The following is a 23,954-nucleotide window of genomic DNA, read 5'->3' on the forward strand; positions in this document are numbered from 1 at the left end:
CCCGCCCCCCGCCTCAATCTGGGTACCTGTTCATCAGGCTCGCCCACATTCGTCACAAACCCAGGTAATGGAAAAGTGAATAGGGAGGATAGAAACGAAAACACCTGACGCTAGGTTAACTAATGAGGAGAGGTAAAGAGATAGGGAAGTGGAAGGAAAGGCGATAGGAGTTGAGTAGACTGTATGAGTGCAGGGGATGGATGCTGAAAGAGGACTCTGTCTGGAGACGAAGCCTCGGCACCCCTGCTAGTCTCTAGTCCTCCATTTGTAGAGTGCAGGTACATCAATAGCTCTCTGTATCTGGGTAGCGTTGCATAAAATGTAATTTTATCTAAATTACAATATTAAAATAAATAAGAACTCTCCATGGGGTAGAAAACTAGAAGGAAGGGCGGCGCCTGTGGCTCAATCGGTAGGGCGCCGGTCCCATGTACCGAGGGTGGTGGGTTCAAACCCGGCCCCGGCCAAACTGCAACCAGAAAATAGCTGGGCGTTGTGGCAGGCGCCTGTCCCAGCTACTCGGGAGGCTGAGGCGAGAGAATCACTTGGGCCCAGGAGTTGGAGGTTGCTGTGAGCTGTGTGATGCCACGGCACTCTACCGAGGGCCATAAAGTGAGACTCTGTCTCTACAAAAAAAAAAAAAAAAAAAAAGTAAAAAAAAAGAAAACTAGAAGGAAAAAATTCCAAAGACGAGAGACGAATCTGCCAACCAAAATACGGGGTGAGACGGCCGATCACCAAGGTCGGAACGTACTAGCGCGAGCTCGAGCACGCCCCCCCAAGCCTCCTTCGAATGCTTAACTTTAGCCTGCGCCCTTTCGCCACGCCTTCCCAGCCCACCCAGCACCCCGACAGAGGCGGGGCTGAACCCTTGACAGGAGACATGGGGCGGAGCGAGCCACGGTGTTGCCAAGGCAACACGAGAGTTAGGCCACGGACTCGTCAGAGGTGGCGTTGTGAATGGGCAGATGACAGCTAAGCTCTTGCCCCATTCAACGGCATCCGACGCCGCACTTTCGCCACTGAGAGGTAACCTCATTTTTCCTTAATGGAAGGCTTCACTTATATTCTGAACTTGAAGGGACTACTAAAGGGGGCAGAAACTACTTCCTTTTTAAACGATCTGCTGAAAGATCACTAGTAACAAGGGGTTAAGTGAAGCTAGTGACGTAGACAGCCATGCTACAAGGCTAGAGCAAACGGAGAAAGGGTGAAGCTTCACCCTAATCACTAATCTTCAGCCCTTTCTCAGCGGCACCGCCGCACAGGGCCCGACCATTCACCCCCGAGAGGAAAAGGAACTGTTATCTTTCCTGCGCAGTCTTCACCACCCAAAAGGGGCGAAGAGGGAGGGGAGCCGGTGGGCAGCCACGTGACGCAGTAGGAGCCACGCCCCTGGCCTTGTAAAGGCACGTACCCACCCACCCAAAATAAAATTCTGTTCATATCTCCTAGTCCTGGTACGCAGGTTGGCTCCAGCCATTCCCCAAGACTAGAGGCTGTCCACCTTTCTCTGGGCTTCTGTCTTTGTCCCAGCTCCACTGGATTCAGCCCTTGGATAACCCTTCTACCAGCGGATAAATACGACTCCATCCTCTTGGGTATACTTAAAGAACAAAAAAAAGCAACAAAAACAACAGTCACGAGTGGAATTTTCCTGGGATAATTGATTCTTTAGCAGGAGGGGGGCATTGGGGAGTATATTCAGGGGGCTGGACTTTGCAATCTCCTCAATAAGCAATGTCTCTGCAATTTGCCTTCCCTTATTCTTCCACCCACAAACCCCAGACTCCCAGTCTTCAGGAAATGGCATCAGGCCCATGTTTCTGTAGAGTTCGGAGTTCTGAGAGGTAGAGCATTCCTTTCAACGGGATCTAGAATTCCCAGGGTCACAGATTTTTGCTGACTAGTTCCTTGAGGTCTCAGGAATCCAAAGTTGCTTGGCTCAAAATTCCAGGGGAATTCTAAGAGGCCCAAAGTTCCTGGCGCAGGAATATTTAGAGGCCTAGGATCTTCAGGCAGACAGGTGAACACAATAATAATCTTTATGGCTTGAAGGTGTATGAAATAATGTCACTACATCGGAGCAGCGCCTCAGCCTGCACACCTATGGGAGTCTGCAGCTGTGACACATAGAAGTTGGCTACGTCCAGGTCGGTAGCTCCAAAGTGGGCAGCCACATGCACACCTTCGTGCAACGTGAAGCTCACCTGACAACCCACCATGGCCAGCAGGCTGCGGAGGTAGCGCTCTCGAAGGATAGCTCGGGCCTGCTGTTCCTGGGATTCCAGAGATTCTTGAACTATGGGACACTCCTGGATTTCAGGAATCTTGGGATTCAAGGGGGCCCTGCGTCCATCAGGGGCAAAGCCACGGCTCGAGCCATCAGGGCCCCGGGGGAGCCGGAGCACAGGCACAGGAATGGTCAGAGGAGTCTGCATTGTCCTGGCTGTTGAGTGAAGAAAAAGGGTAGGAAGCCATTAAATGGGGAAGGGACTAAAGGAAGAGGGAGGTATGGGAGCAAAGGCTAGTCTATCAGTCATCTCCATTTAACCTGATTTCCGGTGAAAATCAGATGGAAATTCTGTTTCTTCCTCCTAAAAATAGGCCCCATCCCTCCCCCAGTGGCTTAGGCCAAAAACAAAGTGCCACCCACAGAAGAACAGGAGCCTCCATAGGTGGGTGTACTGGGTCATGCCTATAATCCTAGCACTCTGGGAGGCCAAGGCGGGTGGATTGCTTGACCGCAGGAGTTCAAGACCAGGCTTAGCAAGAGTGAGACCCCATAGCTACTAAAAATAGAAAAACTGGCTTGGTGCCTGTAGCTCAGCAGCTAGGGAGCCAGCCACATACACCAGGCTGGAGGGTTCGAATCCAGCCTGGGCGGGCCAAACAACGACAACTACAACCAAAAAACAACCGGGGGTTGTGGCGGGCGCCTGTAGTCCCAGCTACTTGGGAGGCTGAGGCAAGAGAATTGCTTAAGCCCAAGAGTTTGAGGTTGCTGTTAGCTGTGAAGCCACAGCATTCTACCAAAGGTGACATAGTGACATAAATAAGAAAAACTAGCCAAGTGTAGTGGCATATGCCTTTATTCCCAGCTACTTGGAAGGCTGAGGCAAGAGGATTGCTCAAGCCCAAGACTTTGAGGTTTCTGTGAGCTATGATGCCACAGCACTCTACCAAGGGTAATAAAATGAAACTGTCTCAGAAAAAAAAAAAACCCAAAGACCATGAACCCGTGGAGGCAGGAACTTTTGTCTGCTTTTATCACAGCTTTATCCTCAATTCCAGGCAATATTTGCCAAAAGAAGGAACCTAGCCTCCTCTCTCTCACATACACAACCCATCCAATCCCTTAGGAAGTGTTATTTTCCAAATAGAGTCTCACATAGGAGCCACCTTGAAAGGCCTTGAAAGGGTTCCCACTGTCCAAATCTGGAATGATTTGAATAATAAAATAATGATAAATTACAGATTATAACCCACTGGATAAAGGAGAAATCCTGAGTCCATACTAATTAAAAACAAATGAATAAATAAGTACAAAAAGGAGAAGGGAAAAGCATTACTATAGAATAGCAAGTAAATAATGTAAAAGGAATAAGGGAGTTGCAAAGTTATAAACTGATGCAAAAATTTGTACATAGCTGGCTCCTCACCTGTAGCTCAGTGGTTAGTGTCCTGGCCACATACACTGAGGCTGCTGGGTTCAAACCCAGTCCGGGCCTGCTAAACAACAATGACAACTACAACAAAAAAATAGCTGGGTATTGTGGTGGGCGCCTGTAGTCCCAGCTACTTGGGACTTAAGCCCAAGAGTTGGAGTTTGCTATGAGCTTTGACACCACAGCACTCAAAAAATAAATAAAATAAAAATAAAATTTGTGGATCGAAGTTTGATGAGAAATACGGTTTCTACGTAGTCCTAATATACCTCCTCATAAGATATTTATTCCCTGTAAAGGGTAAACAGTAATTTATAGTGGAGAAACCTGGTAAACACCCTTAATTTACTGATCAAAGCCAGCATCTCCAGTAAATGGATGCTGAGAAAGGGCACCACTTTATGGTATTTCTGCCAAAAATGGATTATCTGGGGGAAACTCAAATTGAAGGACATTCTACAAAACAACAAAAAAACCCAGATTCTTCAAAAATATAAAGGTCATAAAAGACAAAAAGACAAAGAAAGGCTAAGAGGAACCTATATATACTATATATAGATATATATTCATTCATATCCTAATACTTTGCACACACACACACACTGCCAACATCTTGGTGCAGCCATGTCACTGCCTGCCTGGATTGATGTACTCAACTCCTCAATGGGTTCGCTGCTTCAACCTTCACCCCCAGTTTGTACCCCACCCCCAGCCAAGAGCCCCTGTTAACACCAGAGTCAGATCACATACCTCCTCTTTCAGAGCCCTCTTGAGGTTTCTGTTTTGCTCAGAGACAAAACCAAAGTCCTCACCACAGCCTTCAAGGCCCTATGAGCTCTGGGTCCTGCCAGCACCCTCTCAGGGAACTATATGCTTGCTCTCTTCCCCAAGCCATGCTGGCCTCCCATTCCTTCTTAGGCTCCTGCCCTGGTGAGTCCCTGTAGATGCCGGTATCCCCTTTCCCTCAGTCAGCTATCACCAAGGCAACCACCTTGCTTTTGCCACTGCTGGGGCCCCCAGCTCCTAGAACACTGCATGCCATAAAACCCAGGCTCAGTAAACACTGCTCCTGCTCCAGTGAGAATTAATGGAGTGGCCCACTTTAGTTGTGTGACCTCAATCAACAGTTTCCCCTTCCATTGTATGTAGAAATAGTACCAATTGCTGCCTATGCTGATATCTGGATTCAACAGGCTCCTGCAGGACAGGACTGGTACATAATGGATTCTCCATACTGTTTACTGCTGTATTGCTGTGTGACTTGGAGTAAACTACTTAACTGCTCTGTGCCTCTGTTTCCCTGCCTCACAGGACTGGCAGAGGAACTAAATGAATAACCAACATACAATGTTTAGTACATGCCTGGAACATATTAAGCATCATGCTATGATGTTGAACGAACATAGAGAAACACTGACCTTGTGGGTAGAACTAAGAGAGGAGAAGCTTGGTTTCATGAGGCTAAGGCTGCACCAGTCACATCTGTGGCTCAAGTCCCTTCCTAAACCTCAGGAAGGTTAACCAAGGTGACTGACAAGTATTGGGCCCCCAGCAGCCTGGGGCCAGACAGAAAGCAGATGATCAAAATTGCCCTTTTTGGCCAGTTAACAGTGGCTCACACCTATAATCCTAGCACTCTGGTAGGCCGAGGTAGGTGGAGTGCCTGAGCTCACAGGTTCCAGACTAGCCTGAGTAAGTGCGAGACCTTGTCTCTAAAAATTGTGGTAGCTGTGTGGTAGGTGTTGTGGTAGCTGTGTGTCTCAGTTACTTGGGAGGTTGAGACAAGAGAATCACTTGAGCTGAAGAGTTTGAGATTGCTGTGAGCTATGATGCCTCAGCACTCTACCCAAGGTGACAAAGTGAGACTCTGTCTCAAAAATAAATAAATAGGGTGGCTCCTGTGGCTCAGTGAATAGGGCGCTGGCCCCATATACTGAGGGTATGGGGTTCAAACCCAGCCCTGGCCAAACTGCAACAAAAAAATAGCCAGGCGTTGTGGCGGGCGTCAGTAGTCCCAGCTACTCCAGAGGCTGAGGCAAGAGAATCACCTAAACCCAGGAGTTGGAGGTTGCTGTGAGCTGTGATGTCACTGCACTCTACCAAGGGTGATAAAGTGAGACTCTGTCTCTAAAAATAAATAAATAAATAGATAAATAAATCGACCTATTTTTCCTTTTTTTTTGTAGAGACAGTCTCACTTTACTGCCCTCGGTAGAGTGCCGTGGCCTCACACGGCTCACAGCAACCTCCAGCTCCTGGGCTTACGCGATTCTCTTGCCTCAGCCTCCCAAGCAGCTGGGACTACAGGCGCCCGCCACAACGCCCGGCTATTTTTTTTGTTGCAGTTGGGCCAGGGCTGGGTTTGAACCCACCACCCTCGGTATATGGGGCCAGCGCCCTACTCACTGAGCCACAGGTGCTGCCCTATCGACCTATTTTTCTTTCTTTCTTGTTTGTTGTCTTTTTGTTTTTGTTGTTGTTAGGTTTTTTGGTTTTGTTTTCTTGACAGCTGACATTTTTATTGTTAGGCTTTTCCTATCTCTACAGCTCAACTGTGAACTCCTTGCAAGATAGAACCCTGCAGAGACATAGGCCAAGATTGTGGAACAGTATTTCTTTCTCTCTCTGGGCACTAGTGACATTTGGGGCTGGATAATTCTTTATTGTGTTGTGTAGGGCTGTCTAGTGCACTGGTGTAGGGTTTTAGCAGCATCCCTGGTCTCCACCTATTAAATGCCAGTAGCTTCCACTCTTCGACCTGTGACAACCCAAAATGTCTCCCCTGGTGGGTATGGCATGTGAAATACATCTCAGTAAAGTTTTGTTGGCCAGGCATGAGGGCTCATGCCTGTAATCCTAGCACTCTGGGAAGCTGAGGTGGGTGGATTGCTTGAGCTCAGGAGTTTGAGACTAGCCCAAGTAAGAGCTGGACCCTGTTTCTACTAAAAATAGAAAAACTGAAGCAAAAGGACCGCTCAAGCCTAAAAACTTGAGGTTGCTGTGAGCTATGACGATGCCATGGTACTTTACCCAGGGTGACAAAGCTAGACTCCATCTCAAAAAAAAAGTGGGCGGTGCCTGTGGGCTCAGTGAGTAGGGCACCAGCCCCATATAACAAGGGTGGCGGATTCAAACCCAGCCCCAGCCAAACTGCAATAAAAAAATAGCCAGGTGTTGTGGTGGGTGCCTGTAGTCCCAGCTACTCGGAAGGCTAAGGCAAGAGAATCACCTAAGCCCAAAAGCTGGAGGTTGCTGTGAGCTGTGACACTACAGCACTCTACCAAGGGAGATAAAGTGAGACTCTGTCTCTTAAAAAAAAAAAAAAAGTTTTGTTGTTTTGTTTTTTAAAGTATCCATAAATTATTAAATGTCCTCTAACTGCTGATAAACAAGTTCCATAGAGGAAAAGGAGAATAAAGATGGCTATGAAATATTCTAATGTCACTAAGAACCAGCAAAATGCAAATTAAAGTTACAATGCAATAGCATTCTTGACCTCTCAAATTAGGGACAATCAAAAAGGTTGATAAGGCATTGTGTTGGTGAAGCTGTGGAGAAATAGAAATTCAAATCCTTTGTGGCTAGCGTATCAATGAGGATAGCCTCAAAGAGAGGCAATTTGATAGTATCCAGGGAAAGAGAAAAAAAAGTCATTTAGCATTTCTATCTGGGAAGAAAGAAAGATGTCACCTTTTGCAACATTTCAATTCTATGCCATATATTTGTGTATTCAAAATGATTTTTTAATTTTTTTTTTTAGAAACAGAATCTCACTTTGTTGCCCTTGGTAGAGTACCGTGGCATCACAGCTCACAGCAACCTCCAACTCCTAGGCTTAGGTGATTCTCTTGCCTCAGCCTCCCAAGTAGCTGGGACTACAGGTGCCCACCACAACGCCCAGCTATTTTTCGTTTGCAGTTTGGCCAGGGCCAGGTTGGAACGCACCACCCTCAGTATATGGGGCCGGCGCCCTGCCCACTGAGCCACAGGCGCTGCCCAGATTTTTAAATTGTAATGGTAGGAAGGAGGAGGCATATTATAATGCTTCCATGCCCTTTGGAAAAAATGTTAGAAAGAGCTCTCCTCGTCAGGAATCTGAACCTTGTCACCCATTCTGCGTAACTAGCTGCCAAGTCTTCCTGATCTGACATCCCCACAGGTGACCCAAATAGAATCCTTCTTAGGATAACAGATAGGATGGGTCAGCAAGCTAAATACAGTAGGACCTCTATAAGTTGACCACCCAAGGGACTGTAACTGGTCAACATAAGGAACTAGGCCTACTGCACTGACATATATATGTGGTGCGTGTCTGGTCTATGAAAATTAAGTCAACTTCAGGAGGTGGTTAATGTAGGGAGGTGGTCAGCTATAGATGTTCCACTGTATATAATTTTCACACACAAAAACATTTTCAACCACTTAAAAAATGGCTGGGTGGCGCCTGTGGCTCAAGGAGTAGGGCACCAGTCCCATATGCCAGAGGTGGTGGGTTCAAACCCAGCCCCGGCCAAAAAAAAAAAACACCAAAAAAAAAAAAAAAAAATGGTGGCTGGATGTGGTGGCTCATGTCTGTAATTCCAATACTCTGAGAGGCCAACACGGGAAGATAATTTGAGACCAGGATTTCAAGAGTAGCCTGGTCAACACAGCAAGACTCTCTACGCAAAAAAAAAAAAAAAAAACTTTTTTTTTTTTTTAGATAGAGTCTCACTCTGCTGCCTAGGATAGAGTGCTGTGGTGTCAGCCTAGCTCACAGAAACCTTCAACTCTTGAGTTCAAGTGATCCTCTTATCTCAGCCTCTTGCCTTCCCTGAGGAGCTGGGACTATGGATGACTGCCACAATGCCTAATTTTTCTTAATTTTAGTGGAGATGCAGTTGTGATTGTTTATGTATGTGCTGCCTGTTCTACCACATGATGTACGCCTTTGGGAGAGGGGCATGTCTGATTACTTCCCAACTCCATCCCTAGCCCCAATTAACATAGCGTATCAGAGGAGATGGCTGAGATGCCCTGGCAAATGGGGTAGGGTAGGGGCTCAGTATATTTGTTGAAAGCATGCAAAGATTCCCTTATTCACATTATCCACATCTATCATGAAAGCACTGGCTCTGTGCATGGCCCATGTTCAGCAGTCTTGGGACACACCTATGACTGAGACAGCATGATCCTGCCCTCAGGAGTTCATAGTCCAGTGGGGGTCACAGACCTCTCCCCAGAAGGCGATGACCCAGAGTGGGCAAGGTCAGAATGAAGGACCGTAGAGGGGACACCTGGCCCAGCCTGAAGGGCAAAGAGTGATTCCCAAGAAGGCAGCTCAGAAAAGATCCCTATGGGGCGGCGCCTATGGCTCAGTCGGTAAGGCGCCAGCCCCATATACCGAGGGTGGCGGGTTCAAACCCAGCCCCGGCCAAACTGCAACCAAAAAATAGCCGGGCGTTGTGGCGGGCGCCTGTAGTCCCAGCTGCTCGGGAGGCTGAGGCAAGAGAATCGCTTAAGCCCAGGAGTTGGAGGTTGCTGTGAGCTGTGTGAGGCCACGGCACTCTACCGAGGGCCATAAAGTGAGACTCTGTCTCTACAAAAAAAAAAAAAAGAAAAGATCCCTATGATAAGGTTACATCTAAACACAGGTCTGAATGAACAAAGACCTTTAGCTATGCAGGGATGTGGGGGGACGTACTCCAGTCAGAGGGGAGAGGGGACAGCATGTACAAAGACTGGGGAAGGTTGGCTTTGGGGCACAGCATGAAAGCCAATATGGAGGAGGTAGGAGCAAGAACAGATCGGACGTCTATTCTGAGACTGGAGCCACTACTAGGGGTTCTCAAACTACAGCCCGCGGGCCACATGCGGTGGTGTGATTGTATTTGTTCCCATTTTGTTTTTTTACTTCAAAATAAGATATGTGCAGTGTGCATAGGAATTTGTTCATAGTTTTCTTTTTAAACTATAGTCCGGCCCTCCAATGGTCTGAGGGACAGTGAACTGGCCCCCTGTTTAAAAAGTTTGAGGACCCCTGCAACAGTTCTGAGCAAAGTGACAGGACTTGGCTTAGGCTTTCACAGGACCTCTCTGCCTGCTGCACAGAGAACAGAAAGTGGGCAATAAAGGCTCAGTGCCTGTGGCTCAAGCCGCTAAGACGCCAGCCACATACACCTGAGCTGGCGGGTTCGAATCCAGCCTGGGCCCACCAAACAACATGATGGCTGCAACCAAAAAATAGCTGGGCGTTGTGGTGGGCGCCTGTAGTCCCAGCTACTTGGGAGGTGGAGGCAGGAGAATCGCTTGAGCCCAAGAGTTGGAGGTTGCTGTGAGCTGTGAAGCCATAGCACTCTACCCAGGGCAACAGCTTGAGGCTCTGTCTAAAAAAAAAGTAAAATAAAATAAAAAAAAGAAAGTGGGCAACAAAGAGAGAAGCATAGAGCTCAGTGAGGAAGTCACTGAAATGGCCTAGGGAGAAACATATGGTGGTGCCTTGTACAGGGTTGGGGAAATGGGGGTGGAGCGAAGTGAGTAGGTTAGGGTACATTTGGAAAGTTGAAAACTATTTCTGTGGATAAGAGGTATAGATTGGGAGAAAAAGAAGCCAAAGGAGACTCCAAGGGTTGTTTCCTGATGGGGAAGACCACAGTGAAAGAAATTAAGTGATATTTACATTTTGTAATTTTTTATTTATTTATTTATTTGAGACTTGGGTCTTGTTCTGTTGCCCAAGCTAGTGCACTAACTTCATCATAGCCCACAGCATCCTCAAACTCCTGGGCTCAAGTGATCCTCCTGCCTCAGCTTCCCAAGTAGCTAGGACTACAAGCACCCACCACAACGGCCAGCTACTTTTTCCTAGAGATGGGGTCTCCTTTTGACTCAGCCTAGTCTTGAACTCCTGAGTTCAAAGGATCCTGCCCCCTTGGCCTCCAGAGTATTATGATTACAGGTGTGAGCCACCACACCTGGCCTACATTTTCTAATTTATCTGACCACTGTCATTCCAATTTAGTCAAGCCTTACTAGCCTCTAGGGCCCTCCTTTAATCTAGTTACCAGACTTTTTTTTTTTTTTTTGAGACAGAGCCTCAAGCTGTAGCCCTGGGTAGAGTATCGTGGCCTCACAGCTAACAGCAACCTCCAACTCCTGGACTTAAGCTATTCTCTTGCCTCAGCCTCCCAAGTAGCTGGGACTACAGGAGCCCGCCACAACACCTGGCTATTCTTTGGTTGTAGTTGTCACTGTTGTTTGGCAGGCCTGGGCTGGATTCAAACCCCCCAGCTCTACTGTATGTGGCTGGCGCCTTAGCAGCTTGAGCTACAAGCACCGAGCCAACACCAGAGATTTTTGAAAAAAACATCCTAGTCTCCAGAATTAGTACTTAATGAAGGATCAGAATTAAGCAAAGAATTATGTTAAATCTTATAATTACATTAAGTTATAATGAAACAAAAATGAGGGCCAGTGTAGGGACTGGTTCCCTACATCAGGAAAAGAAACAAGAAGGATTTATTCCTATTGATGCAATCATCATATTCCAAAAGTGGGAAGTGAAGTTGGAAGACAGCAAATCATTTGCTGAGTACAAAAGAAGAAACAGACTCAGATTGGTCTGACAAGGAGTAGAGGCACTCACTCCTGCCCTGAGGGGAGGCTTCTTCCACCAGCACAAGGGACACCTAGGAGGTTTTGGAGCCAAGGTGTGACTTGATAAGAAACTAATTTGAGAAAGGTCACACAGGGTGTGCCCAAGAAGGTAAAGGCAGGCATTATCCATTCTCCCAGATGACCTGGCTCCAGGGCCCTTTACCTTAAATCTTCAAGCCAGGGATTTACTAACGTTTCAGAAAAAATTGTCCAAACCCATCCCCTACTATCCGAAAAACTAGTCCATAAGCTCAAGACCCCACTACTTGGGTCAAAGATAGGTTCACAGACCTCCCTTCTTGGGGCCTCCAGACTCACAACAATATGAAAATGCATCAGCTCAGTGGACAAACTGCAAGGGTGAGTAGGGAACCAACTGAGTTAACTGAGTTAACAGCTAGGCCCCCTGACCTATTTAAACAAGGTGTTGACGTGTCCACACACACACCCCTCGGCTCCCCCATCTTGATGCAAATTAGTTAAATGGGGGCCATCGCAAAGGATCAAAACTCCAAACCAAGAATCCTTCCCCTCCCCTTCGCCTCGGGGTAGGTCAGTTTTCTTACAATTCCGCTCTGGCCGCCCATTGCTCTCCTTTTCTTATACTAAGTAAGTCCTCCAGGCCCCCAGGCGTCCACTCCCCACTCCACCCAGGGCGTGGGGACTGGACACATCTTCCCCCGTCCAGGCTCAGATCGCACAAGCGATTTCTCCTGGGAAAGGCGGGAGTCTGGGGACTGCCACCGTTGGGGCTGTAATTCTTGTGGCCGTTATTGTTTTCCAGAGGGAGAGGGCCGCATTCTGCCTTCTCCCTGCTTCCGCCCCTACCCGCGTGGGACCTTCCCGCTGCCGGTGTTCGGGACCAGAGTCCCTGATACAGGCGTTCCGGGCCAAAACGTCCCCGTTGCCTATGTTGCCGGTGCGGTCCTGCCTCTTCTGCTACTCTGGGCCTTGCACGGGTAGAGGCGTAGCGGGTCGGGGAGAGGGAACCTGTTCACTACAGCCCCGACCACCACCTACTCACCGAGGTCCACGGGTGCTGCAGCCCGCACTTCCGCCTGCGCTCCCACTGCAGAGGCCCGGGCGGGCCGGGAGCCGCGGAGCCTGGGTTCCGGCCGCATCGCCGCCACTGCCCCAAGTGGTCTTGGGCCGGCTCACAGGCTCAGAGCTAGCACAGTCCGGGTAACCACCCAGCTGGCAGCTTTGCGGAAAACTGTTGTCCGATCCCCAGCCTGGGAGTTGTGGTGTCTGGCATGCTCACTTTAGGGAGGAAGAAACTAAGATTAAGAGAGGGGAAGACGTTCGTCCATCTGACGTTCCTTATGGGCACAACTGGTCTTGTCACCCTCACTCTCCCAAGAACACACACTCTTACCCCCTCATCCCCAGTCAAAACCCCATCTCCTCCACATGAAAACTAGAGATCATGCTTTTAGCAGTAGAATACCAGGAAAAGGGCTTTAAACGTAGTGGCTGGGCTGGATCAGAGGCCATCATTTCATCCTGCAGCCCCATTTTACAAAAGGGGAAACTGAGGCCCCGAGTGAAGAATGTGAACCTTGATACTTTGTGCCTAGTCAGGATTTCCTTTCTCAGCAGGGCATGGAGGCTCAAGCTCTTTTTTTTTTTTTGAGACAGAGCCTCAAGCTGTTGCCCTAGGTATAGTGCCTTGGCATCACAGCTCACAGCAACCTCCACTCTTGGGCCTCAAGCGATTCTCCTGCCTCTGGCTCCCAAGTAGCTGGGACTATAGGCATCTGCCACAACACCGGGCTATTTTTTGGTTGCAGCCGTCATTGTTGTTTGGCCGGCCGGGGTGGATTCGAACCCACCAGCTCAGGTGTATGTGGCTGGTGCCTTAGCCGCTTGAGCCACAGGCGCCAAGCAGAGGCTCAAGCTTTTAATCCTAGCACTCTGGAGACTAAGGTGGGAGGATTGCTTGAGGCCAGTAGTTTGAGACCAGCCTGATCAAAAGGCCAGGAGTTTGAGACCAGCCTGAGCAAAAGTGTCAAGACCCTGTCTCTACAAAAAATAGAAAAATTACCAGGGCTTGGTGATGGGTGTCTGTAGTCTCAGCTACTCGGGAGGCTGATGCAGGAGGATGTCTTTAGCCAGGAGTTTGAGGTGAGCTATGATGACACCACTACACTGTAACCTAGGCTACAGAGAGATGGTCTCAAAAGGGTTGGGGGGAGGGGTTTACTTTCTCTATAGAGGGTTGCAATTAGGCAGGGACTCTGTGGACTTCTGCTTTTCCACGGCCTAGTGCCCAGCACATGGTTAGGTGCTCTGCAAATACCAGTTGAAAGAATGTCAGGCACACAGTTGAAGCTCAAAAATGTGTGTTGACATGTTGAATTAGAAGGGGCTATGTTTGTGAACAAGACAGACTCCCATCTTGCCTCTCAGAACCTACATTCTGATGGGGGTGGGAGGGACAGAACAGGGTGTAATGAGCAAATATATAAGGAGAATCTTTTAGGACTTGATAAAGGTGATGTAAAAAGATAAAATAAGGCAATGTAATAGAGGATGGCACGGCTGGGGGAGCTTAAAATTAGCTGATCAGAGGAGGTGGTATTGAAGAAGAAACCACCTCAGACAACCTCCCCTAACTCCTTTGACAGATGGGGAAACTGAGGCCCCAGGAGGCACTGGAGACATATGGAGGTCATCTGAGTATAATTTGCAAGGCCTCTAGCAGGGTGGGGCTACTTTAGATAGTTGGTCAGGACCTTCTGCTCTCAGGACAATTGAGCTCAGACCTGAATAACAATATGTGGAACTCCAAGAGATCAGCATCTGAAATCGGCATCTGGGCTGAGGACACCTGGGGGAGGACAGACTTCTAGCCCTGACCTCAGGGGGCTTACATTGTGTGTGTAGGAGGACAGTCAACAAACAGTTCTATGCCATAATGAATGTGGTCAGTGCCAGGAAGAAAAGAACACTTGTAAAAGATTAAGGGTGGGGCAGGGTGTCAATGCCACTTCAAACAATGAGCAGAGAGAACTGCTTAGAGGAGGGAAGTTCAAGGGGGCCTGAGTGGAGGCGGGTGAGTTGGTTAGTTATTTGGTTTTATTTATTTATTTATTTATTTATTTTTGAGACTGAGCCTCAAGCTGTCACCCTGGGTAGAGTGCTGTGACATCACAGCTCACAGCAACCTCCAACTCCTGGGCTTAAGTGATTCTCTTGCCTCAGCCCCCCAAATAGCTGGGACTACAGACGCCGGCCACAACACCCAGCCATTTTTTGGTTGTAGTTGTCATTGCTGTTTGGCAGGCCTGGGCTAGATTCAAACCCACCAGCTCTGGTGTATGTGGCCAGCACCTTAGCTGCTTGAGCTACAGGCGCTGAGCCAGCTATTTGGTTTTTTTTTTTTTGTAGAGACAGAGTCTCACTTTATGGCCCTCGGTAGAGTGCCGTGGCCTCACACAGCTCACAGCAACCTTCAATTCCTGGGCTTAGGCGATTCTCCTGCCTCAGCCTCCCAAGCAGCTGGGACTACATGCGCCCACCACAACGCCCGGCCATTTTTTGGTTGCAGTTTGGCTGGGGCCGGGTTTGAACCCGCCACCCTCGGTATACGGGGCCGGCGCCTTACTGACTGAGCCACAGGCGCCACCCCAGCTATTTGGTTTTAATAGCGACTCAGGGTCTAAGGACACAGTATGTGTATATGATAACAACCTTTCTCTGCTCAAAATCCTCCCAATGCTCCTATCTCAGTAAAAGCAAAAGACCTTAAAATAGTCAAAAGATCCTTCCAGATGTGACCTGCCCCCTTCTTTTCTCTCTGCATTCAGTCTCCCACCCATTTTCCCCTCACTTTCTTTGTTATTCCTGAATGCACAGGTCCGCTGTCTGGCTCCCTCATTTAACTTTGTCTCAGTTCCATCATACCCTTTCCGGGAATTGGAACTGAAGCCCCCCACTTCAGTAACCCTGTCCCCTCTCCTAGCTTTATTTTGCTCCATGACACTTAGCATCAAAGGCACTCTACCTTTTACATAGTTATCTGTTCATAGTGTCTTCCCACAGTATAAAGTCCGTGAAGGTAGGTAGGGGTTTGCTGTATTCTCAGTGCTTAGACCAGAGCCTATTGCACAGGAGGCGCTTAATAAATGTTTGCCGAATAAATTCTTACTGCAATGCATTTCATGAAATAATCCAGATAACTCTTAGACAGCTATTAAGAAACGTGGCCTACTATTTTTCTGCGTGTGTGTGTGTGGTCATCCTGTGCCTCGGTTTCACCAGCCCTAAAATAGGGTCAAGAATAGCTAAATTCCTATTCCTTGTGGGAACTTGGTGTCATTAAGTTTGGTCACTAAGGCCAAACGCAGAGGGCACCGCCGAGGATTGCGTTTGGCTGCCAGTGGAGCCCCTGCGGGGCCGCTCCGTCCCCTCCCTACAGGCCCCGCCCCAGTGGGTGGAGCTACGGGCCCGGCCAGCACGTGTAAGAGTTCGCGGCGGGTCGCCGCAGTCACTCACCTGAGCGCCTCAGACTGAGTGTGCACCGTACACGCGTCCTCCGCTCGCGCGTCCTCCGCACGCCCACCAGCCTGCCCGCTCGCCCACCAGCCTGCCCGCTCGCCCGGCCCGCGACTAATGTCCCGTCGCAAGGTCGGCAGCACGCCCCGCCGAGTAGACCCCGAGCCCGCCGCCAACCCAGACGACGAGATGGAGATGCCAGACCTCGTCATCGAAGTGAAGCCGGAGCCAGACGCGCGGCCCCTGCAGGCCCCATGGCCGGGGCCCTTTTCTCCCAAGGGGATGTCCGCGCCTGGGCTGTTCGGGGGCGAGCCCCGCAGCTCCCCTGGCCCCATGTCCACTGGGGCCGCCCTCCTCGCTCTCGGCGCGCGGAACCCATGGGCCTTGTGGACACCGCTGTCTCCTAACCCTCCCGGTGAGCGCTCAGCTTCCCTGCTCAGGGTCCCAGGCCCAGCCTTCCTTCCCTTTGACCCTCGGGTGGGACCCCCTTTCTAGGCACGGGCCCCTGGTCCCTCCTTATCTGCTTTGCCTGGCCCTCCTCCCCCAGTACCCCTTCTGACCTTCGGGTTTCCCCTGTCCCTCGGAACCCCCAGCCCCCATCCTGGCCCCACCCCACGCTCACCACCCGCTTCCTCCCAGCAGACCGCCAGCCTTGGACCGACAAACACCCAGATCTGTTGACCTGCGGCCGCTGCCTGCAGACTTTCCCGTTGGAGGCCATCATTGCCTTCATGGACCACAAGAAGCTGGGCTGTCAGCTCTTCAGAGGCCCCAGCCCCTGCCAGGGCTCAGGTGAGTGAAGCCGGGCGCAGCCCCCACCCCCACCCCCAAGTTCAAGAGCTGGACTTCCTGCAGGAGAGTGGGCTGAGCTGGACGGCAGGGCACTGAGCATTACTTCCCCTTTCTCCTCACCGGGTGCAGCCTAGGCGTGGCCAGGGCCTGCCTAACCTAGGACTGGGACTAGTGGTGAGAAAGGGGTGGCGGGGGCTGGGCAGGGAAGGAGGCCGCCCACAGGGTGTGGCCAGCCCCAGAAGACTGGCCTGGGGATTTGCCACACACACACACACACACACACACACCCCAATCTAGTTTCACTTCTCCTTCCCCTTGGCCAGAAATAACTGGCCAGGTGGCTGGACCAGGGTGGCAGTATGGGGACCTCTGGGGAGGGCAGCAGCCTGGGGGAGGGGGGCGGAGGCCAGTTGGAAGTGAGGGTTAGTAACCACCCCAGCCATCTACTTATTACTTCTGATTGAGGTACTGGTACTGTGGTTTAGAGCAGGCAAGGGGCTTATGGCTTCCCTCCTTGATGGAATCTCCCAGCCCTAGGTGCTGGGAAGCCCCTGGTTGGAGTCAGGAACCAGATGCTGGACATTTGGGTTCCTTTTCTTGGGAGGGAATTAAAACCCTTCACATGGTGTTTGACCCACACTGAGCTTTTGGTCAGCATTGGCCCTGGAGCTTATCTACTTCTACGTATTTTCGGCCTGTGGCCCATGGCCTCCTGGGATTTTTGAGAAACGGAATTATTCAGGGCTGCGCCAGGGAGGGTCCATCTAGCTATGAGAGAAAGGAGGGGCTGTGATTGAATCAGCTTTAAAGCTGGAGCAGGGAGGGTAGCTTGTGATGGGATCACTGGAATAAGACACTTCAAGACTTGGACTTGTAGAAGTGTGGACACTTTGGCATCACAGGCTCAGTTGATGTTTATTCAGAGCTTATAGGGACCAAAGCTCTCAGCTATTCCTTATTTGAGGTCACAACAATCCTGAAAGGGAAAGGACCCCTAAGATCCCCATATTCTAACAGTTGAGGATCAGTGAGAGACAATTGTTGCCCAGGGTCACAAAACTTTATGGAATTTGAAAAACCTAAAGGCAAGTACATCTGGGAAATATCCACTAGAGGTCAAGGGTCTAGAGAATACAAAATCAAATTGTCCACCCCAAGGAGGGTAAGCCTGGGGAGCTCTCAATTTGAGATCCATGCAGAGGACAGGAGACTTAGGTCACTACCCCACCACATTATTGGGTGGCTGCTAAGTCTTCTTGGAAGCTATTTTTATAATTTTTATTAAACGAAAAATCTTTTGAAAACTTGGTCTCCACCCCTCCTCCCCCAGGTGTCTGGTTTTAAATCCCAATGCTGCCCCTTTCAAGTGGTGTGATCTTGGGAAAGTACCTGTGCCTCGGTTTGCCCATCTGGAGGTCTCATTTCTTGTCCTGAAGGAAAAGTCGAGTGAGCTGAGGCATAGCACAGCCCCTAACACATAGGAAGCACTCATTGAATTTGGTTACCTCATCAGCAAGGCCTTTCCTGACACCCCCAATATAAATAGCATTCCTCTCTGTCCCTCACCCCAATTTAATGGAACTGGGTTGGGTTTTTTTTTTAAGATTTTCAAACAGGGCTTGGAGACTGTAGCTCAGTGGGTGGAGTGCTGGCCACATACACCAAGGATGGCAGGTTCGAGCCCAGCCTAGGCCTGCTAAACAATGACAACTACAACAACAGCAACAAAATAGCTGGACGTTGTGGCAGGTGCCTGTAGTGCCAGCTACTCAGGAGGCTGAGGCAAGAGAATCGCTTAAGCCCAAGAGTTTGAGGTTGCTGTGAACTGTAACACCACGGCACTCTACCAAGGGTGACATAGGTGAGACTATCTCCAAAAAAAAAAAATTTTTTTTTTTTCAAACAGAAATACACACACATTTTCTTTGCTCAGCCCTCCATCCAACATTAGCTTCCTGGTCCTTCCAGGACAATTTTTTGTCCATTGTTACTGCTGAGTCCTTGTGTCCCCCACAGAAACTGTCCACCTGGCTGCTATGAACTGTGGCTATTACTTCCGCCCATCATTGCTAACATCCTGCCCCCTTTTCTCTCTAGAACGTGAGAACCTGAAGGCTTTGAGCTGCCTCCGCTGCGGCAGACAGTTCACAAGAGCCTGGAAACTGTTGCACCATGCCCAGTGGGACCATGGACTCTCCATCTACCAGACGGAATCGGAGGCCCCAGAGGCCCCACTGCTGGGCCTGGCCGAAGTGGCCGCAGCTGTGTCAGCAGTGGTGGGGCCAGCAGCTGAGGCCAAGAGCCCCCAGGTGAACAGCCTCAGCCGGCGGAGCCCCACCTGCTCTGTCTGCAAGAAGACCCTCAGCTCCTTCAGCAACCTCAAGGTGCACATGCGCTCACACACAGGTGAGCGGCCCTATGCCTGTGACCAGTGCCCCTATGCCTGTGCCCAAAGCAGCAAACTCAATCGCCACAAGAAGACCCACCGGCAGCTTCTGCCTCAGAGCCCCTTAATCGCTGACACCACCCAGGAACAGGCCTCTGCAGCCCCTCCGGAGCCAGCTGCCCATGCCGCTGCCCCAGCCAGCATCCTCCCCTGCAGCGGTGGTGAGGGGGCAGGAGCTGCTGCTACTGCAGGCATCCAGGAACCTGGGGCTCCTGGCAGTGGGGCTCAAGCAGGTCCTGATGGGGACAGTTGGGGAGCTATCACCAAGGAAGAGAGAATTGATCCTGCAAACAGTCAGAAGACATCACCCAAGAAGACAACTAAGTCAGTGGGCAAGAGTCGTGGGCCTGGGGGCAGCTGCGAGTTCTGCGGGAAGCGGTTCACCAACAGTAGCAATCTGACAGTGCACCGGCGCTCACACACTGGTGAGAGGCCTTACACCTGTGAGCTCTGCCCCTATGCCTGCGCCCAGAGCAGCAAGCTCAACCGCCATCGCCGCATGCATGGCCTGGGGCCAGGCAGCACCCGCTTTGAGTGCCCCCACTGCTGTGTGCCCTTTGGCCTTCGTGCCACCTTGGACAAACACCTGCGGCAGAAGCACCCTGAGGCTGTGGAGGAGGCCTGAGCATGGGCATACCCTCTCTGTAGTCCTTGGTACATGACTATTTTGACCACCCTTCTGCAAGTAAATTGTCCTTATTTACACGTTTGGGCTCTGGCTTTCTTGGGGTGTCCGAGGTGGGGCAGGAGGCTTACCCTCCTTGGGGTGGACAGCTGGACAGACCGGTTTGGAGTGAGGAGAAAGGCTAGCCCCCAGTGCCTGGAGCATAGCAGGACTGGCACGGAAAGCCGCGCTCCCGGTTTTTGGTGTGGGTGAGGCCAGGGCAGGGGCTGAGGCGAGGGCGGGGAGAGGCCTGGACCTGTCACCAGAGGCCCCTGGGCAAAAGAGCCCATATGGGACATGATGAGTCCACACCCCATGTCCACATCTGTGGGCAGATCTGGGCCCTTTTCCCACTGGATTGTGCCCCCTGCCTCCAAAGCAGGCCTCACTGAGCCGCAGTTCTGATTAACCACAAGCTGCTATCTAGATATCCAGATGTAGGCAGGACTTCCCACACCGGCAACTAGCCTGTCAACCCATCAACTGCCCTTTCCAGCTGGCGCTGCTGGCTGGTGGCACTGGGTCTGGACAGCCCTGCTCTAACCATACAGAAGATACTGAGGCCAGGTGAAGGGAATTAAATAACGTTTGATTTTATTTCACTGAAGATAAAACCAGCAGCATCACAGCGTCAGTCCCACTCCTCACCCCATTGTTCCCTTCTCTTTTGCCTAATGTCGGTAATGGGGGCTTCTGGATCGGGACCTTGAGCGCCTGGAAAGAGAAAAAGAGGGGCCCCATGAGGGTGGGGCAGGAAGCAGGGTGCCTTGCCGAGTACACATGCACCAGCATGCTGGGGGTAGCCAGGCCTCAGTGATCAGGGGACTCTGCTGTGTAGGGAAGAAGGGATGGATGCATTCCCAGATAGGAGAACTGCCCCTCTAACTGCAGAGTGTAGGGTGGGGAGGGAAAAATTAGCACTAGGATCTCCCACCAAAGGACAAGTGTAATTTCTCAGGGAAGTAGAGGGTCACCCTAGAGTGGTGCTGGCTTCCTTACCTTCGAGAAGAGCTGTATTCTCGACCTGGAAAGAAAAGAACCAGGTGGAGACAAAGCTCGTATCCAGGGGCCAGGGACTCTTCCCTGACCTGGAGTTGGTCCTTGAAGTTAGACTGTAGGTGTGGTCCCCACTAAGGCTACACTGGCACACCAAGTCCATTGGCTGCAACCCGTGCTCCTCACTAGCCCACATAGATGTGCTAGGAACAAGCATTTCTTCTAATCCCTGCAATTACCTTGTGACTAATGCAATCATATTGTGTGTGTGTCTTAAGAGCTTTAATTTATGTAAAGCTAATGTGGAAAATGTACCATGGTTGTTTGCATGGTTATTTGACACTTTTTAATGCCCCAGAGCCTCCAGCCTAGGGGGACACTTACTGTAGCGAGGTGAGGGTGAGCGGCTTTGCCGGCTGTACTGGCGCTCCCATTCCTCTCTCTCCTTTTCTCGGCGCTCCCGCTCCCTGCAAGGGGATGGGGTGAGCATCTAGTTGGGAACACTGAACTCAGGGTAGTCCAAGTAAAACAATAAACCAAAGAGGTAGGTACTGCTATTGTCCACATTTGGAAATGAAGACAGTGACGTTCACACACACAGGCTGGCAGTCAAGAATTGAATCCCAGTCTACTCTTTCTTTTCTGCGGTTTTTTTCTTTTTTTTTAGGCAAGGGCTGGGTTTGTACCCACCACCTCTGGTATATGGGGCCTATGGGGCCGGCACCCTACTCTTTTGAGCTACAGGCTGTATCAAACTCACAGGCTAAGTGCTTGACTTCTACCAGAACGACCAGGATTAACAACCTGACACCTGCATTTACTGGGTGCCTTTTCCACTCCTGGCCTTGATCTTGCTGAACCCTCCCAATAAGCCTGGGAGGTGGGACAATGAACAAACAACAAAGGCAGCAAGAGCTTGGAGGCTGGAGGAGCTGGGAGGTCTTAAAGGCAGGAGCTAAACTGGGATGGAGGATGGAAATTGAGGGATAGAAGCCAGGGAGGTGGCTGGGCATGGCCCTGAGGGCCAGGCAGGGTTCCGACTTTCATCCACCCACAAAGGGCCTGAGTAGGGTTCTAGCTGGCAGCAGGTGGTGGGAAGTCCAGGCAGCACAGATGCAGCAGGTGTGGCCACAGTACAGGGAGGCGGGGGACAGTCTTACTTCATCCGGATCTTGCGCGCCATGGCTCGAAGCTCATCTTCTCGCTCCTGTAGCAGAGACGGCCATGAGGGTGTGGCTGGCCCAGCACCCCACCTGCACCCACCCCCTCACTTCCCACCGTTACCTGCCGCTCATGTTCCTGCTGTATCATCTTCTCCTGAGCTGCCTTTTTATCCGCCTTGACTGTAGGAAGGAACAAAGCAGCTGAAGGGTGCCCTTAAGAGCCCTACTTCCTAAAATGAGGAAGCTTAAGCTCAACCAGACTGGCAAGACCCCTAGCATGGCAGCAGCAGAGCGGGATGCAAACCCACTCTCCCCAAAGTGCCTCCTTGGCTAAGAAAGGGATCCCCGAGGCAAGGGCTTCTACTTGTTTCCATGGATGAGAGCTGGGAAGACCTAAAGGAACAGACGGTGGGACATACACTGCCTGTTCAGCGCCTTCTGCATCCTTAGTTTCAACTTCTCCTGCGGCGTCAGCTTGGGCTAGGGAAGGGGGAGAAGAGGTGGGAGAGGGGGTGGGTGTCCTGGAGCTCCCACAACCCACCTCAGCCAAGAGCCTGGGACTTGCAGGCACAAATGTGGGGAGTAGGGGCAGGTTGTGGACACCTGCCATTGAGGCTCTGGAGCCCTGATGCACAGTGAAGAGGGGAGAGGGACATGATTTCACATGGGGCAAACCCCTCCTCTCCCCCCTCAATCCCTGGGGCTGGATAACCCGGCCCACCCAGGCCCCCCTGCAGGCCCACCGGGCCCAGTTCTCGGGCACTGCTGCTGGCGGGAATTAGACGGGCGAGTTCCAAATTCTTACTGACTTTGGCAGCTCCTGTCTCTTTACCAGCGGCAGGTTCGGTCCTAGGGAGAGGAGCAAAGGGTAAGCTGCTACCCTACCCCTACTCCACAGCCACAACACTACCCTCAGACGGACAGCCAGCCCCCTCAGGGAGCAACTCTGTTCCCTGTCAGAACCCTCAGGACAGGTTCACAACTCCACAGATCCTCCAAGACAGGGCCATATCCCCCTCAGACCTTCTGGGATAGGACCAAGTTCCCTTCAAAAAGGAAACAGTTGAGTTCCCTCTCCCCACCTGAGGGGACAATCCTCTGCTCCCAGACCTGCCCTGCTCACTTTTTCAGCTTCTCGCCCACAGCAGGGGACGCCACCGGCCTGGTCAGCTTCTCCCTTGGGGGTGATGGCGAGTGACTCTGACTGCGGCTGTGGCTTCGGCTGTGGCTATGGCTGTGGCTAGGGCTGTGGCTCCGGCTGGGGCTGTGGCTCCGGCTGCGAGTCAGACTGCGACTGCGGGATGGGCTGAGAGACCAGCTGCTGCGGCTGCGGCTACTGCTATGGTGCCTGGGGGCCCGTCCGCCCCGCCTATAGCGGTCCCCTGAGCGAGAGCGGCTCCTGAGAGTACAGTGGGGCAGGAGGAGGCTTGTGAAACTCCAGGGACCCCAACCACACCCTTCCCCTGGCTCCAAATCTATAGTCCTCTGTGAAGTCCCATGCACCTGGCAGGACCTGCTAGACTTCCATTACTTTCCCTCAGGAGTCCCAGAGCTGCTCCCCAGAGCACCTCAGTCCACAGACATAGAGAAGCTGCACCCATAACAGCTGCACTTCATGCAACTCACTTCTTTCTCCTCGCTAGACATCTACTTGCTCACTTTTGGGAGGTGACCTCTGGGAGGGCAGGATGTAGTTGGCTGGCTTCCTTTTTAGGTACTATGCTTAGCTTAGGGCACAAAGGATTTCCAGGGTGACTCCATCCTGCTGGGGTCCAGGGTCCTGACACCCATGGAGACCACCCCCTTGCCCCCACCAGTTCTGGTACAGACCCCCAACTTCCAGTTTGGGGACATGTAACCTACTCAGGACACTGGTGAGACACTCCAGCAAGGGCTCCTCCTCAGACTGGTACTGGAGATGTAACCAGGCCCCACCTCCCACCTCTAGCCTTTCTATCATTGCCCTGGGTAAGGCTGCAAAGGAATGACCTAGGACCCGATTTCAGACCAACAATGCCTCTGCTTGTGCTCTCTTTGGTTTTGACAAAATTTAAATTTCTTGTCAATATTGAGAAAACCAGAGCTGTTCTTTG

At 51.1% G+C, this 23,954-nt stretch overlaps 3 protein-coding genes across 6 annotated transcripts in view; 1 reads left to right on the plus strand and 2 right to left on the minus strand.

Moving 5' to 3' along the window:
• Window positions 1-1,643: 1,643 nt before the first annotated feature.
• On the minus strand, window positions 1,644-15,885 carry GEMIN7 (gem nuclear organelle associated protein 7). Of its 2 annotated transcripts, none has more exons than XM_053604294.1 (3): window positions 15,801-15,885; window positions 12,328-15,405; window positions 1,644-2,449 (listed from the first exon to the last, which is right to left on the minus strand). In XM_053604294.1, exons 2-3 carry the CDS (start codon window positions 12,422-12,424, stop codon window positions 2,046-2,048), a joined length of 501 nt encoding a protein of 166 aa, XP_053460269.1. In that variant the 5' UTR covers window positions 12,425-15,405; window positions 15,801-15,885; the 3' UTR covers window positions 1,644-2,045. The 2 variants fall into 2 exon arrangements, with proteins under 2 accessions (XP_053460269.1, XP_053460271.1); XM_053604296.1 differs by having other exon boundaries at window positions 12,328-12,563; window positions 15,801-15,821.
• ZNF296 (zinc finger protein 296) lies at window positions 15,398-19,735 on the plus strand. Its single transcript, XM_053604273.1, has 3 exons — window positions 15,398-16,215; window positions 16,443-16,592; window positions 18,690-19,735. Exons 1-3 carry the CDS (start codon window positions 15,918-15,920, stop codon window positions 19,661-19,663), a joined length of 1,422 nt encoding a protein of 473 aa, XP_053460248.1. The 5' UTR covers window positions 15,398-15,917; the 3' UTR covers window positions 19,664-19,735.
• Window positions 19,736-20,270: 535 nt separating this feature from the next.
• The window catches only part of CLASRP (CLK4 associating serine/arginine rich protein), a 30,284-nt gene continuing 26,600 nt past the window's right edge, over window positions 20,271-23,954 (minus strand). For 2 of the 3 annotated variants that reach the window (XM_053604262.1, XM_053604263.1), the window contains 8 exons: window positions 22,985-23,260; window positions 22,671-22,710; window positions 22,281-22,341; window positions 21,983-22,041; window positions 21,859-21,905; window positions 21,083-21,165; window positions 20,702-20,726; window positions 20,271-20,416 (listed from right to left, as the gene is read on the minus strand). In XM_053604262.1, the coding sequence (XP_053460237.1) occupies window positions 20,374-20,416; window positions 20,702-20,726; window positions 21,083-21,165; window positions 21,859-21,905; window positions 21,983-22,041; window positions 22,281-22,341; window positions 22,671-22,710; window positions 22,985-23,260 (634 nt within the window). In that variant the 3' untranslated portion in view covers window positions 20,271-20,373. Of the gene's footprint in view, window positions 20,417-20,701; window positions 20,727-21,082; window positions 21,166-21,858; window positions 21,906-21,982; window positions 22,042-22,280; window positions 22,342-22,666; window positions 22,711-22,984; window positions 23,261-23,954 lie in introns of those variants that run through there. The other variant, XR_008382951.1, reaches the window with a different exon arrangement.

The sequence above is a fragment of the Nycticebus coucang genome, chromosome 10 (genome assembly GCF_027406575.1).
Source record: "Nycticebus coucang isolate mNycCou1 chromosome 10, mNycCou1.pri, whole genome shotgun sequence".
NCBI lineage: Eukaryota > Metazoa > Chordata > Mammalia > Primates > Lorisidae > Nycticebus > Nycticebus coucang.